Genomic DNA, 16,576 nt, shown 5'->3' on the forward strand with positions numbered 1-16,576 from the left:
CGGTTATGAGCAACATTTTGGCTTATAGATCGATCTTTGGACACCATAGATTGAAATGGCTTGCCTCTCCATGCTTCTCCTGAGTCTGTGTGACGTAGGATGGGATATCAAATCAAACGTTATTTGTCACAAACTTTATTTGTCACTCCCTATAGGCTGTCTCATCGTTGTCGGTGATCAGGCCTACCACTGTTGTGTTGTCAGCAAACTTAATGATGGTGTTGGAGTCATGTTTGGCCACACAGTCATGGGTGAACAGGGAGTACAGGAGGGGACTAAGCACACACCCCTGATGGGCCCCAGTGTTGAGAATCAGCGTGGCAGACGTGTTGTTGCCTACCCTTACCACCTGGGGGCGGCCTGTCTGGACGTCCAGGATTCAGTTGCAGAGAGAGGTGTTTAGTCTCAGGGTCCTTAGCTTAGTGATGAGCTTTGTGGGCACTATGGTGTTGAACGTTGAGCTGTAGTCAATGAACAGCATTCTCACATAGGTGTTCCTTTTGTCCAGGTGGGAAAGAGCAGTGTGGAGTGCGATTGAGATTGCGTCATCTGTGGATCTGTTGTGGCGGTATGCAAATTGGAGTGGGTCTAGTGTATCCGGGAGGGTGCTGTTGATGTGAGCCATGACCAGCCTTTCAAAGCACTTCATGGCTACCGACGTGAGTGCCACGGGTTGGTAATCATTTAAGCAGGTTACTTTCGTTTCCTTGGGCACAGGGACTATGGTGGTCTGCTTGAAACATGTAGGTATTACAGACTCGGTCAGAGAGAGGTTAAAATGTCAGTGAAGACACTTTCCAGTTGGTCCGCTCATGCTTTGAGTACACGTCCTGGTAATCCGTCTGACCCCGAGGCTTTGTGAATGTTGACCTGTTTAAAGGTCTTGCTCTAATCGGCTACCGAGAGCATTATCACAGAGTCATTCAGAACAGCTGTTGCTCTCATGCATGCTTCAGTGTTGCTTGCCTCGAAGCGAGCATAAAAGGCGTTTAGCTCGTCTGGTAGGCTCGTGAGACGTTCACAGCAATGGGGGAAGATGTTTTGATCAAGTGAGCTTTAGAAAATATCCACATTTTCTCCAACACTAAACATAAAAATATGTATTTTACACTTTTAAGGAAGGTGGAATTTTATAGTCAATTATTTTATCATTTGATTATACTATATTTAGAAAGCATTTAAGTCATTTCATGCCTTATTCAGTTTTGTTGAATAGGAAATACATAATATAAAATCTTTCAGATTTTCATATTTTTATCATATTTGTACTGTGTATTTGAGCTTGTTTCCTCAAAGTGACTACACCTCAGCAATTAAATTATTTTTTACCAGAAAAGTGAGATTTTAACCGTTGTTGGAGTATGCAGCATTACTAGTTATTGTTTATGGCCCTCTCATGATAAATAATTATGTAGATTACACTTTTTGAACAGTATAGCATGATACTCAAAAGACTCAAAGTCGCCAAAGAAATGTCCTTACAGCTGAGAACATTAGTAAAAATAGAGGCTGTTTCCCCACCCTTTTCCCTTTTCTGATAGTGTATGAAAAGCTGTAGTCCGAGGGGAGGCTTCAATAAGGGCGGCACTACAATCTGAAGACAGACATGTTTCAGTGAGAAACATGCAATGAACTTTGCACTCCGTAATGAGGTCATTCACGAGAATGGTTTTCTAGTGACTGCTCTAAAATTTAAAAGTGCCATATTCAATGTGTGGGCCACTCTGCCCCTGGGGCATCAGTCTTGAGGTAACCAATGGAATAACAAATAAATGAATCATGTTACAACCACGTTTTCTGAAAGTCTCCAATCCATCAGAATGGTAGGAGATGACCGTTTTTATAAACTCAGTAGAAGGTGGATTTAGAGGAAGATAATTTAGTTTACTCACAAAAACCATAGAGTCATTTCTACGGGAGTTGATATGGTTTCCAAGTCCTCTGTTGCTTATTCTTCCTCTTTGCTTGGATCACTACCAGACCCTGTCTGTCAGTCTCTAAAGCAGTTTACAATGTTGCCGGAAATACTCCTGGAACCCCTGTGGTTAGGGTGAATCCCCTGTCTTTAAAAAGTGCTGGTTGCTCCCACTGCAAATCAAAGTTGTCACAAAAGGAAACATTCCTGTCGTTGCAAAGTTTCTTCAGGGTCAGTGCCTCTTTGCTTGACATCATGGGAAAATCAAAAGAAATCAGCCAAGACCTCAGAAAAACAATTGTAGACCTCCACAAGTCTGGTTCATCCTTGGGAGAAATTTCCAAATGCCTGTATGGCATTCATCTGTACAAACAATTGTACGCAAGTATAAACACCATGGGACCACGCAGCCGTCATACCGCTCAGGAAGGAGACGCGTTCTGTCTCCTAGAGATTAACGTACTTTGGTGCGAAAAGTGCAAATCAATCCCAGAACAACAGCAAAGGACCTTGTGAAGATGCTGGAGGAAACAGGGACAAAAGTATCTATATCCACAGTAAAACGAGCCCTATATCGACATAACCTGAAAGACTGCTCAGCAAGCAAGAAGCCACTGCTCCAAAACATCTCAAGACATCAGTCAGCAAGTTAAAGCTTGGTCGCAAATGGGTCTTCCAAATGGACAATGACCCCAAGCATACTTCCAAAGTTGTGGCAAAATAGCTTAAGGACAACAAAGTCAAGGTATTGGAGTGGCCATCACAAAGCCTTGACCTCAATCCTATAGAAAATATGTGGGCAGAACTGAAAAGGCGTGTGCGAGCAAGGAGGTCTACAAACCTGACTCAGTTACACCAGCTATGTCAGGAGGAATGGGCCAAAATTCACCCAACTTATTGTGGGAAGCTTGTGGAAGGCTACCTGAAATGTTTGATCCAAGTTACTACCAAATACTAATTGAGTGTTTATAAACTTCTGACCCACTGAGAATGTGATGAAAGAAATAAAAGCTGAAATAAATTATTCTCTACTATTATTCTGACATTTCACATTCTTAAAATAAAGTGGTGATCCTAAATGACCTAAGACAGGGAATTCTTACTAGGATTAAATGTCAGGAATTGTGAAAGACAGTGTTTAAATGTAGTTGGCTAACGTGTATGTAAACTTCCGACTTCAACTGTATGTGCTTTTACCAAGCGACAGTACCCACATTTTCTGAACAGCTTGGGACATTACGCAAACCCAGTGAACCTGATAGGAAGACATGAGCCTGGATTGTCTGAAAAATAGGCAGTGTACACATAGATTTTACAACACATTTGAGACAGTACAACACATTTGTGACACAAAGGGGAGTTTGTCTGCACAAAAATGTTTACACAACCGTTGTCTCAAGTGATTTATACATCATTTGTACAACCTGAGTGTGTAGGGGGACATAGTGTTTGGTTATTGAATACAGAACCACATTTCTGAACGCTTTGTTCAGAAAATGCAAAGAAAGACAAAGAAAACATGATGGCATCTTAAGTTCTGGCTTGATTGGTTATGGTTTCTATTCAAGGTATTGTGAGTTGAATGGTAGGCAGGATGGGGCTCATATTACACATTGTTATAGCTTCAGTCTTGAGTTCTCATCTCAAAACACAGTAATTGACATAATCCGGTGATCACAGTGACTAGGCAAAAATAAAGAATAAATGCCAGCTTACCGGTCAACCATGTATGCATAGTGTTGTACACCTTGCAAACATGTGTTTTCATTGTGTTCATTGTGTTCAGTTGGGTAATACACAGTAAAATCATGGGATCATGTTTTTATAGAATGTTTGATTTTGGGATAAAGTGAAGTCCATTTGAACAGGTGTTGGTCTTGGATGGACCAACATGTTAGTAGCCTAAACCACAAACACAGATGAAAGTGATGATAAAACGAGGAGTCAATTATGACTGCCACTGAGGTCCTTTAGATAAGAATCCTGTCAGGTGTAGCCCATTACTGCTTGGCTGTAACAAAAAACTGCACCGACATCAGCCCTGGCAGGTGACCAGATTGCCCAATCCTGGTTTAAAGTGATGGTTAGAGTTTGTGTCATCTTCATACCATTGTTCTCATGCTACATTATGCCTAACGCAGACTTGCCCGTTAACACCTGAGCTTAACTCCCACTTTTGCAATGAAGATCTACAGTGTCTGTGTACATACTGTACTTTCCATTACTTTGCTGAAGGATTGGGTTGTCACCCAGTGGCCCGAGAACAAAATGTGAAGAATTGGCACACCTGGCTACCCGTCCGGCTACCCATCCTTCCCGTATAATAACCCTGATGTGTTGTCTGTCAGACACAGAGGAATAGGTACAACTCGATCAGCTGTGCTGTTTTACACTGAACACTGTTCATTGCTTACCTGAACTGAACGACTGGTAAGGACCTTTTTATTTAACGGACTCATTATTTTGACCTGCGTTGACTTATTGTATGTTGAATGTTCAGTGAAAAAGTTAATGTTATGGTCGTATAGGTACTTTGAGAAATGTGATGTACTTTGAGAAAATGTGTGTTTTGATAATTGAGGTCTCACAACATCACCGATTTGCTAGCTCAGGAATATCCAAATATAAATACGTAAATAAATATATATTTTAAAATTGTATATATTTTCTATATTTAAATACAAGAATACATTTTAAAAAGTTGGTGTTTATTCATCCCTTACGGTGATAGCTTTGAAATATATTGGTACACTTGACAATACATGAAAGTGTTGGTTGAAAAATCCTTAAATTACCTGCTCAGGTTTCATATTTTTTGCCTACAACAATAATGTAAAGCCTCTCATGAACTTGAATTGAAGAGTTTCATTCCAAAATGATATTATTTGGGTACCTTCATGTGTGTAAAATATGACTGTTCTCAGATTCTTAATTAATAGATTTTAGATGTGTATTAAAATGGGTTTTGTTGCAAAAATTATATATATTGTTTAGCTGGAATGGAATGTCCGTATCCTGTATATTTGACTGTGATATGTGGTTGTCTCACCTAGTTATCTTAAGATGAATGCACTTACTGTAAGTCGATCTGGATAAGGACATCTGCTAAATGACTAAAATGTCAAATGTAAATATTTTACATACAGATCTCATATTACTGTATTGATTAATTTGGTTTACATATTGACGTCACAAATGTATAATAAGTTCTCTATTAAAAATGTAGTTACTTATCACATTTGACTGTGTAAAACCCAGCAGTGCTACTTATTCCTCTGAGAGAGAGAAGGATATATAGCGTTTTGCCACAAAACATTATTATTTGTCTCTGAAATTAAACCACCAAGTGATAGATTTCAAACAAATACACGTCTGTCAATGAACACCATGCCACGATTAGATGGTGAAAAAAAACATCCATCTCTTTCATAAGTTCTTTAAACAATAAAAGCTAATTTACCAACATTTCAGAAAATGGATATACTGTAAACGATCATTTCTGATGAAAAAACATGTGAAGAATTGCTGTGTACAGTGCATTCTGAAAGTATTCAGAACCCTTGACTTTGTCCACATTTTGTTACGTTACAGCCTTACTTTAATGACGAAGCAAAAACAGGTTTATAGAAATGGTTGCAAATTGATATATTTTTAAAACTGAAATATCACATTTACATAAGTATTCAGACCTTTTTACTCAGTGCTTTGTGGAAGCACCTTTGGCAGCAATTACAGCCTTGAGTCTTCTTGGGTATGACGCTACAAGCTTGGCACAAGCTTATTCTCTGCAGATCCTCTAAAGCTCTATCAGGCTGGATGGGGAGCGTCACTGCACAGCTATTTTCAGGTTTCTCCAATCGGGTTGTTCAATCGGGTTCGAGTCCGAGTTCTGGCTGGGCCACTCAAGGACATTCAGAGACTTGTCCTGGAGCCACGTTGTCTTGGCTGTGTACTTAGGGTCTTTGTCCTGTTGTAAGGGGAACCTTCGCCCCAGTCTGAGGTCCTGAGTGCTCTGGAGCAGGTTTTCATCAAGGATCTCTCTGTACTTTGCTCTGTTAATCTTTCCCTCGATCCTGACTGATCCACCAGTCCCTGCCCCTGAAAAACATTCCCACAGCATGATGCTTCCACCACAAGCTTCACCGTAAGGATGATATTGGCCAGGTGATGACCGGTGCCAGGTTTCCTCCAGACGTGATGCTTGGCATTCAGGCTAAAAAGTTCAATCTTGGTTTCATCACACCAGATGTTGTTTCTCATGGTCTGAGAGTCCTTTAGGTGCCTTTTGGCAAACTTCAAGCAGGGCTGTCATGTACCTTTTACTGAGGAGTGGCTTCCATCTGGCCACTCTACCATGAAGGCCTGATGGATGGTGTGCTGCAGAGATGGTTGTCCTTCTCTAAGGTTCTCCACAGAGGAACTCTGGGGCTCTGTATGAGTGACCAACAGGTTATTGGTCACATCCCTGACCAAGGCTCTTCTCCCCCGATTGCTCAGTTTGGCCAGGTGGCCAGCTCTAGGAAGAGTCTTGGTGTTTCCAAACTTTTTCGATGTAAGAATGATGGAGGCCACTGTGTTCTTGGGGACCTTCAATGCTGCAGACATTTTTTGGTACCCTTTCCCAAATCCGTGCCTCAACACAATCCTGTCTCGGAGCTCTACAGACAATTCCTTCAACCTCATGGTTTGGTTTTTGCTCTGACATGCACTGTCAACTGTGAGACCTTATATAGACAGGTGTGTGCCTTTCCAAATCATGTCCAATCAATTGAATTTACCACAGGTGGACTCCAATCAAGTGTTCTCTGTTTGTCTGTTGCCAGTTTGTCTTGTTTGTCAAGCCAACCAGTGTTCTTGTGTCAGCTCCTGCTTTTCCCCAGTCTCTCTTTTCTCGTCCTCCTGGTTTTTGACCCTTGTACGTCCTGACCTTGTACCCACTTGCCTGACCACTCTGCCTGCCCTTGACCCTGAGACTGCCTGCCGTCCTGTTCCTTTGCCCCACCTCTGGATTACAGACCTCTGCCTGACCTGACCCTACCTGCCGTCCTGTTCCTTTGCCCCACCTCTGGATTACAGACCTCTGCCTGACCTGACCCTACCTGCCGTCCTGTTCCTTTGCCCCACCTCTGGATTACAGACCTCTGCCTGACCTGACCAGACCTGCCGTCCTGTTCCTTTGCCCCGTTGCTGTAAAAAGCATTGTTACTTCGACGAGGTCTGCATCTGGATATTACCTTGATTCCTGATAGTATAGCGTTTTGGAATGAAACTCTTCAATTGTGCCCTTTGTGTAGAACAGCCTTACAGCTTCTCTTTGTAGGATAATCATGTATTTTGTTATCCTATATATTTCCATACCATTCTAAACAGATCACCCAGAGACAACATGAAGCTGGAGCTACTGGTGGTGTTGGCTGTAGCAACCCTGGTTCCCAGCCTGTCTGAGGGGCTGCTGCTCTCCAAATGTGAGCTGAAGAACAAACTGGCAGAGGCTGCTGACCAATTCAATATGAATGAGAAAAATGCAGCAAAGGGTGTCGAACTGGACGACGTCTTGGCCAAAAGTGGGTTGTGAATTCTATGTAGGCCTATTGTATTTCTGCGAGTTTCGAGAGATTACTTGAAGGTGGTGTGAGATAGCAAAAAACGCCAATGTTACTGCACAACGTCTCAAATTTATCTCAAAGGGGAAGTTCAATATTTAACAACTTAATGTCATCAACCTAGAAGTCTATGGGCCTGGAGACCTTTTCTTTAAAGAGCCACTACAAACTTCAGTGAACTTCAGCCTAAATCAATTGGAATGATAAGGGCAATTTACAAAATTGAATGGCCAAATCAAGTGAAATAAACTCAATATTTGATTAAAGTTCATTAAAGGTGATTTGGCCATGAAACAAAAAAAAACATTGCACAGTTGCCCCTAGCTAGCTAAGGTTAGCTGAAGTTTGTAGTGGCTGTTTAAAGAGAGAGAAAAAACATGGATTACAGTTTATTTTATAGACTACTTTCAGGGTGAGGAACCATCCAACATCAAGTTGTAAAATACTGAACTTCCCCTTTAATGATGGCACCCTGAGGATCATGTCAGGCTTTTGATCATGTCAAACTCTTTATTTTTACCTTTATTTAACTAGGCAAGTCAGTTAAGAACAAATTCTTATTTCCAATGACAGCCTAGGAACAGTGGGTTAACTGCCTGTTCAGGGGCAGAATGACAGATTTGTACCTTGTCAGCTTGGGGATTTGAACTTGCAACCTTCCGTTGGACTAGTAACCTTCTGGTTACTAGTTCACCGCTCTTACCACTAGGTTACCCTACCTCCAGGTACTGCTGTTTTAAAACTTCCAAATATATAATCTCTCTCTCTATTCCCTTCCTGCTCTCACTGTGACTTGGTTGGTTCAGTTATCTGCAGTTTGGACCTAAAGTCTAGCTTAAACACCAGCCTTGTGACCAACCTTGTCCTGCGCAAACCTATCCTGCATAAACCCAAAAGGCGCCCCATCAGCAGGAGACCTGTGAGACTGTTCGGGTGCAAACGTCCAGGTAGAGATGTTGAGTCGAAGGAAGATGGAGTCAGTTCTGAGGGAGAAGAGGACAAGCCTAGATCTAATGGGATGCCTGGGGGAATGAGCCCAAGACCTATAGGAAAGCGCGGGGGAATGCAACCAAAACCTATTGGGGAAACAGAGGGAGTGAGCCCAAGATCAGAGAGGACTGAGGGGAAGAGACCGAGACCGGGACCGAGACCAGGGAGTCCTGCGAGAGGAAGGAACAAGCGTGAGGCCGAGGAGTCCACTGGTGATGAGGAAGAACATGACAAAGTTGAGGCGCGAGAAAGCAAAGCGGCTAAGGAGGAAGAGTTTGGCGGCTATGAGGACGAGGGTGATGAAGATGAGGTTGACGAGGATGAGCTGGACGAGGAGGACCTGGAAAAGTTAGAGGCGGAGCTGGACGAGCAAGAAGGAGAGGAACTGAATGAAAGAAAGGGGAACAGGAGGAAGAGACACATCCCAAAGCAGTTCAGAGGTCACGGACACAGCCGCAAGCCACCGCCACGTAAGCCGATGCGCAAGCCATTCAGGCCATTCAAGCCAATCAAGACCCTGTCCTTCAGCTTTTTTGGTCTCTTCCAGCTGAGCAATCGCCTCGCCTGCGTCTCCTCCAACACCACTCGCTCTCTCAATCTCTGTAAGACAGAGTGCAGCTGTGAGTACAAACATCTTTCTGTCCACAACCTGTTTAGCAGAATGTCATCAAATGCCTGCATGTATGTATGTACAGTACATGTATGTATGTATGTACAGTACATGTATGTATGTACAGTACATGTATGTATGTACAGTACATGTATGTATGTATGTACAGTACATGTATGTATGTATGTACAGTACATGTATGTATGTATGTACAGTACATGTATGTATGTACAGTACAGTACATGTATGTATGTATGTACAGTACATGTATGTATGAAAAAATGAATGAAATAATAAACGTCAGGCTTTTGATCATGTCAAACCCTTTCTTTGGTGTTCAACAACAAACCTCCAGGTACTGCTGTTTAAAAACGTCCAAATACATAATCTCTCTCAATTCCCTTCGTGCTCTCACTGTGACTTGGTTGGTCCAGTTTGGTCCAGTTATCTGTAGTTTGGACCTAAAGTCTGGCTTAAACACCAGCCTTGGGACCAACCTTGTCCTGCACGAATGAATGAATGAATGAACGAACGAACAAGCAGATGGATTGTTCTTGTGTCATGAACAAAGACAAGACAAGAGAATAGAACTAGTGGGTTTCGTAATCAACCTCACTTCCCTGTAATCTCACTCACTCTGTTTAGTCCTACATTAGCAAACCATTTTCAGGTGCAGGGCTAAGATACCTGCAACGTGCACACAAAGGCCTTAGGTAATTGACGGGAACTGTACTGACTGTATGACTGTGTTTCTGCCCTTCCAGCCTTCGTTGATGATGACATCCGTGATGACATTGCCTGCTTTGTGAATTCTCATGCCTGGATGTAAGTTAACAACTGCCAATACTAGTGAATCGTTAGGACAATGACATTGATGCCACACTGATCTTGATCCATAAAACATGAATTAGAGTGAAGCAGCCCCCTGACAGCACAAAAGAGGTGTGGTTTGGGCCTTAATTACTGCAATCTTATTCAATAGAAATTTGACATTCAAAATGCAATAACATAAATGGTTACTTTTGTACGGTAATCGCCTTTTAAGTCGTTGTACAGCTTTGAATCAAGAATATACAATAAGAAAATAATCATCACCATTTTCATTTGTGTATTCCAGGAAAGCTCTGAGGTTCCCATGGAAATGTGCCAAGCTGCAAGCCTCTGAGTACTTTGAGTGTGACCAACCACTTAACAACAGTACTATGAGTACTTTGAGTGTGACCAACCATTTAACAGTACTATGAGTACTTTGCAAACAACAACATGGCATTTTCCTTCCTTCTCTGAATTCTTATCTTCTGCTAAAAGCGCCACTTAGCAGATATGCTACTTTCCATCACTTCTAGATGGCGTGCTAGGAAGGATTTGAGCCCGTTTTCCTTGGGACAACAAGTGCCTCCTATAGACATTTAGGTAACAATATCCCATTCTCGTTCTCTCCTCCAACTGTCCAACTACCACCAGTAAGGAAGTTCAATTGAACAGATGCCATTTTGTTGAAAATGTCTCCTTTGTTGCTTGGTAACATTTCCTTCTTTGAAAAACCAAAATACATAAAATGATCATAAAGACTTTTGGTTTTCTGTGTATTATTTCCTACATGCCAATATCTGAATGTCTGTACATTGCTTGTGTGTATTAAATAAATACAATTCTATTAAATGAAGCATTCCATTTTAATCTCAAAGAACTGAAACCCAACATGTATTATTAAGTTGTCATTATATGGAGGGATGATCATGGTATGAAATGAGATATGTAGAATAGAAGCTACCAACTGGGTACAGACATCAATTCAACGACGTGGTGGAATAAGTACCCAATAGTCATACTTGAGTAAAAGTAAAGATACCTTAATAGAAAATGACTCAAGTCAATGTGAGAAAATAAAAGTCTAAAAGTATTTGGTTTTAAATATACTTAAGTATCCAAAGTAAATGTAATTGCTAAAATTTACTTAACTATCAAAAGTAAAAGTAAAAATAATTTCAAATTCCTTATTTTAAGCACAACAGAAGACACCATTTTCATTTTTTTAAATGTTTTTTTTTAACAGATAGCCAGCAGCACACTCCAACATTTAGACATAATTTACAAATAAAGCGTGTGTGTTTAGTGAGTCTGGCAGATCAGAGGCAGTAGAGATGACCAGGGATGTTCTCTTGATAAGTGTGTGAATTTGACAATTTTCCTGTCCTGTTAAGCATTCAAAATGTACTTTTGGGTTTAAGGGAAAAATGTATGGAGTAAAGAGCGCATTAGTTTCTTTAGTGAAGTAAAAGTAGTCAAACATATAATAGTAAAGTAAAGTACAGATACCCTAAGAAATTACTTAAGCATGTCCCAGTTTAGGTCACCTAACAGTACGAACTATGAAGATAGATAGGGGACAATCAATTCACATATGGTGTCCAAGGCACAGCTGGGGGCTGAAGGGGGTCTACAACAAGTGGCAACAGTGAGAGACGTGTTTCTGGAAAGGTGGATTTTTAAAAGTAGAAGCTCAAACTGTTTGGGCACAGACCTGGATAGTATGACAGAACGCTGCAGGCTAACTCCGCTCCCTTTGGCAGTTGTATCTTGTCGGAAAATGTTAGGGATGGAAATTTTTAGTAATCATGACGCGAGTGACCAATCAAAGCTCACCATGGCTTCCAACCCCTACCCAGAAAGTACACATACAGTTCCAGTCAAAAGTTTGGACACACCTACTTATTCATTGGTTTTTGTTTATTTTTACTATTTTCTAAATTGTATAATAATAGTGAAGACATCAAAACTATGAAATAACACATATGGAATCATGTAGTAACCAAACAAGTGTTGAACAAATCAAAATATATTTTTGATTCCTCAAAGTAGCCACCCTTTGCCTTGATGACAGCTTTGCACATGCTTGGCATTCTCTCAACCAGCTTCACCTGGAATGCTTTTCCAACAGTCTGGAAGGAGTTCCCACATATGCTGAGCACTTTGGCTGCTTTTGCTTCACTCTGCGATCCAACTCATCCCAAAACAACTCAATTGGGTTGAGGTCGAGTGATTCCGGAGGCCAGGTCATTTGATGCAGCACTTCATCACTCTCCTTCTTGGTGAAATAGCCCTTACAAAGCCTGGAGGTGTGTTGGGTCATTGTCCTGTTGAAAAACAAATGATAATCCCACTAAGCGCAAACCAGATGGGATGGCGTATCGCTACAGAATGCTGTGGTAGCCATGCTGGTTAAGTGTGCCTTGAATTCTAGATAAATCACAGACAGTGTCACCAGCAAAGCACTCCTCCTCCTCCATGCTTCACGGTGGGAACCACACCTCCATTCACCTACTCTGTGTCTCAGAAAGACACAGCGGCTGGAACCAAAAATCTCAAATTTGGACTCATCAGACCAAAGGACAGATTTCCACCAGTCTAATTGCTTGTGTTTCATGGCCAAAGCAAGTCTCTTCTTCTTACTGGCGTCCTTTAGTAGTGGTTTCTTTGGAGCAATTTGACCAGGCATGATTCTCGCAGTCTCCTCTGAACAGTTGCTGTTGAGATGTGTCTGCTACTTGAATTCTGTGAAGCATTTATTTGGGCTGCAATTTCTGAGGCTGGTAACTCTAATGAACTTATCCTCTGCAGCAGAGGTAACTCTGGGTCTTCTTTTCCTGTGACGGTCCTCATGAGAGCCAGTTTCAACATAGCGCTTGATGGTTTTTGAGACTGCACTTTTTAAGAAACTTTCAAAGTTCTTGAAATGTTCCCTATTGACTGACCTTCATGTCTAAAAGTAATGATGGACTGTCGTTTCTCTTTACTTATTTGAGCTGTTATTGCCGTAATATGGTCTTTGGTCTTTTACCAAATAGAGCTATCTTGTGTATACCAACCCTACCTTGTCACAACTGATTTGCTCAAACAGATTAAAAACGAAATAAATTCCACAAATGAACTTTTAACAAGGCACAGCTGTTATTTGAAATGCATTCCAGGTGACTACCTCATGAAGCTAATTGAGAGAATGTCAAGAGTGTGCACAGCTGTCATCAAGGCAAAGGGTGGCTACTTTGAAGAATCTCAAATATAAAATCTATCTTGATTTATTTGACACTTGTTATGTTCCTACATCATTCCATATGTGTTATTTCATAGTTTTGATGTCTTCACTATTATTCTACAATGTACAAAATAGTACAAATAAAGAAAAACGCTTGAATGAGTAGGTGTGTCCAAACGTTTGACTGGTACTGTATATCGCACCGACATCGGCCCGATGTATACATGATACATCGGGCAGATGTTGTATGGAGAGTGTTTGCACATTGGCAAGATCTCGCCAAGACTTTGGCCATAAATTACTTTAAAAAGTAGGTTCCCTTCGTAAGTTCATCCAAATAATTCCAGCATTCGAACAGTGCACTGTGCACCCGCCCACTTTCCTTAAATTCGCAAGTGGCTGAAACTATCTGACCGGATAAAGCATCCGAGCAAAACAGTGCCCCTTTGTCTTACTAAGCCTGTACGTATCCCAGGTTTGTTATTTTTTACATTATAGAATATTAGCACAGTGGGGTCGGCGAGGGGGGCGACAGTCCTGCTTTCAACTTACTATTATTGAAAGTTAGAAGAGTAGAGTGCAATTTTGAAATTGGGTCGCGTATCATCTTCTGTTCCTCTTGTCATGTCAGTCATTGTATACCTTAGAGAGCTATTCTAACTTGAAATGTCCAGATCAACTAGTCAGCGTACGTTTTTTTTAGCCCATAGATTTTGTTTGAGTCACTCAATTATCACACAAATACCCATTAGACATGGCAAAATGTATAGAATTGCCAGACAATGAGCTTTAAAACAGCAAAATGTTATCTGCACCCTTTGACAAATTGTGTACAATTGCAGGAAATACGTTTTAAACCTGCAAAATGTTCTCTCCACCAACAAGAGGGGTGTGATCAGTTTGTGTCATGAACAGTGCTTGTGCCCATAGAAATGATGTTCACTAATACTAGAAGGGGGGCCTGAGTGAAAATGTTTAGAAACGCCTGATATAGCAGACGCTCTCGTCTAAAGAGAACTTAGTGACATGCCTGACTTTTCTCGTCCAGACAGCATCAGATACGCGGGCTTCAAATACATCTCCTCTGCCTCAACGATGATGGAAGTATTAATAGCAGGTCCTGTCTTTTTAGGAAATAAATGCGTATTGTATCCTCTTAGAGTCTGAGAGCCCGGGGCTGGGTTCTAGTAAGCTAACATGGAATTGTTTTAAGATGGTCATACCAAGGATAATTTAGCTATTTGATTGTGTCTTTTATTACCCCTGTAGGTATCACATTGTTTTATGAAACATTGAATTTGGAACTATGTTTTGAAGTGTCTGTCATATATCTGGGAAATATAAGGAAAATCTGGAAAATGAACATAATTTTTTACAGTGAAATTACCCGTATACTTTTACGGGGAAATGCACTATTCCACAATTTTTGGGGGCATGTTATCAGGTTACCTTCTCAGACGAGTCCCGTGACACTTCTCTTAGAGCAAAACGGAGAACACCATTGTGTTCGTGAGAGTCTCATCACTCCATAGAGGGGTCATATCAGTGTGTGTGGAACAACCCGTTCGGATGCTACAGACTTTATCAAGGGAAGACCAACTTCTGGGATGTCTTCTGGTTTGAAAGAAAAAAACGCTGTAGCTCTGCCACCTTCCACCGGCTGTCACTAGTTACCACAGCCACAAAGTACAAATTGGCTTTATCGTAATAATTCATGAAAACATTTTTTATTGAAGGTTAGGGTTAGGCATTAGGTTAGCAATTTGGTTAAGGTTAGGTCTAAAATCAGATTTTAAGACACATTTTTAAGTAGGCGGAGTTTAGCCACTTTGTGGCTGTGGTAACTAGTGAAGTCCCCTTCCACCGCAGATGCGTAAGGCGGGACATCTGCAAATGTGGTGGATTGAGACACAGCCCATGCATCTCTAGAGTAAACAAACGGATTTTGACTGGATTTTGTTTTATTGTGCCTCGAGCAAGCAGAGCATGGTGGGGTGGCCTCAAACTGAGAAATTAATATTAATTTTATATTATTTTATGCCCAGCTCATATGGCCCCTTGATGATGTGAGGCCTGAGGCAAATGCCTCTTCTGTCTACTGGTAAGTCCGTCATGGCATATGGTTTAAATCGTTTTCATGCCATTCAGTGAAGATGAAGCCTAGGCTAATCACCGGTGATGGCAAATAAGATACTTTGAAAACACTGCTGTTCACTCAAAATTGGGAGTTGTTGAGAAAGAAAAATTGTCAGCTTCTACAGACAGATCCCACTTAGAGAAACTCGTTGAATCAACATTTAAACCAAAACAAATCAATGTGATGATGTTGAATCGATGTGGGAAAACTGACTGGATTTGCAAAAAGTCATCACCTTAAGGGCATTTTGTCTTCTTTTCACCCATTTTCACATATATCCAATAACATGGTGACATGTTTTGTTGATTTCATGATGAATTCACATTAGATGAAAACTCAACCAAATGTAAATCAAAAATCGACGTTGAATTTACATCTGTGCCCAGTGAGATTAGTCTTCTCTTTTCAGCAGTAAGTATTTGCTTTCCAAACTGTATGTTTTTCCCGCTATTGTATTTTGAAATTTGCAAAAGGCAAACTGACAGCAGCAACCAACCATAGAAATATAATCCATAGATAGAAGTTTCCATTCAAGTCAGGACTGGCAGCCATTGCCAATGTACCCATGAGTTTAACAGTCAAATTCCCAGGGTTAGAGATTCCATAACACTTCTATGAATTACATGTCTATGGCCACAACAGAACAAGCTGTTCTACTGTATATTTACCACGCTTGCTGAATCCACAGCTATTTTTTTAGATGCTCCTCGGTGGCTAAATGAAGCTCTCTGGTGTAGTATTTTGAAGGCTTTTATTTAGGCCTATGTTTGTTCAGACAACGGTAGCCTAAAATAATTTTAGGCAAATGTTTTTAATTTCAATTTATCAGAGGGTGCAGCAGCACCGCCGGCCTCCCTACTTGCCAAAACCCATGTAGGAGGCTACTGAAAAAAGCATGTGCAGAAAATACAGATTTGGTTGCTCTGTCCTTAATTATTGTTGAAGATCATGGTCGGCGAATGACTTCATAAAAGTCACTTATCTCTTACCACTTCCTAAATCCGTTATGGTCTGGTGTGGGTATAATAGCTAAGTTGGTAGAATTATATGCTTTGCTGGAGAAATGTGCTGTAGACGTATAGTTTGTAGGTGTATAAGAACCTCTCGTAAACCACAATGTGAAGTATTGGCAATGATTTAGAGTGAAAAGATGGATTCCTTTGTAATGGGAATTTTAATGTTTTCTTTTTCTTATATCAAATAATTTCTGGGTAACCTTACTGTGATTGTTTTCAATTAAAATGGACAAAAATAAACAAAATAGCTTCTTAGCAAAGGGCAATTT

At 40.9% G+C, this 16,576-nt stretch overlaps 1 protein-coding gene across 1 annotated transcript; it reads left to right on the forward strand.

The window, feature by feature from the left end:
- Window positions 1-4,071: 4,071 nt before the first annotated feature.
- LOC112265153 lies at window positions 4,072-10,780 on the forward strand. The gene is made up of 6 exons (XM_024442228.2): window positions 4,072-4,345; window positions 7,286-7,479; window positions 8,325-9,128; window positions 9,883-9,943; window positions 10,236-10,306; window positions 10,348-10,780. The coding sequence occupies exons 2-6, from the start codon at window positions 7,302-7,304 to the stop codon at window positions 10,434-10,436; spliced, it is 1,203 nt and encodes a 400-aa protein (XP_024297996.1). The 5' UTR covers window positions 4,072-4,345; window positions 7,286-7,301; the 3' UTR covers window positions 10,437-10,780.
- Window positions 10,781-16,576: the final 5,796 nt, after the last annotated feature.

This window comes from Oncorhynchus tshawytscha, linkage group LG02, assembly GCF_018296145.1.
Source record: "Oncorhynchus tshawytscha isolate Ot180627B linkage group LG02, Otsh_v2.0, whole genome shotgun sequence".
In the NCBI taxonomy this organism is placed as follows: Eukaryota; Metazoa; Chordata; class Actinopteri; order Salmoniformes; family Salmonidae; genus Oncorhynchus; species Oncorhynchus tshawytscha.

Bases quoted from the DNA above. Each gene is read 5' to 3' on its own strand.
- LOC112265153 (XM_024442228.2), top strand. From the start codon at position 7,302: ATGAAGCTGGAGCTACTGGTGGTGTTGGCTGTAGCAACCCTGGTTCCC. The intron at 7,480-8,324 runs GTGGGTTGTGAA...TGGTTGGTTCAG, and splicing joins GGACGACGTCTTGGCCAAAA to TTATCTGCAGTTTGGACCTA. The intron at 10,307-10,347 runs TTAACAACAGTA...GTGACCAACCAT, and splicing joins CTTTGAGTGTGACCAACCAC to TTAACAGTACTATGAGTACT.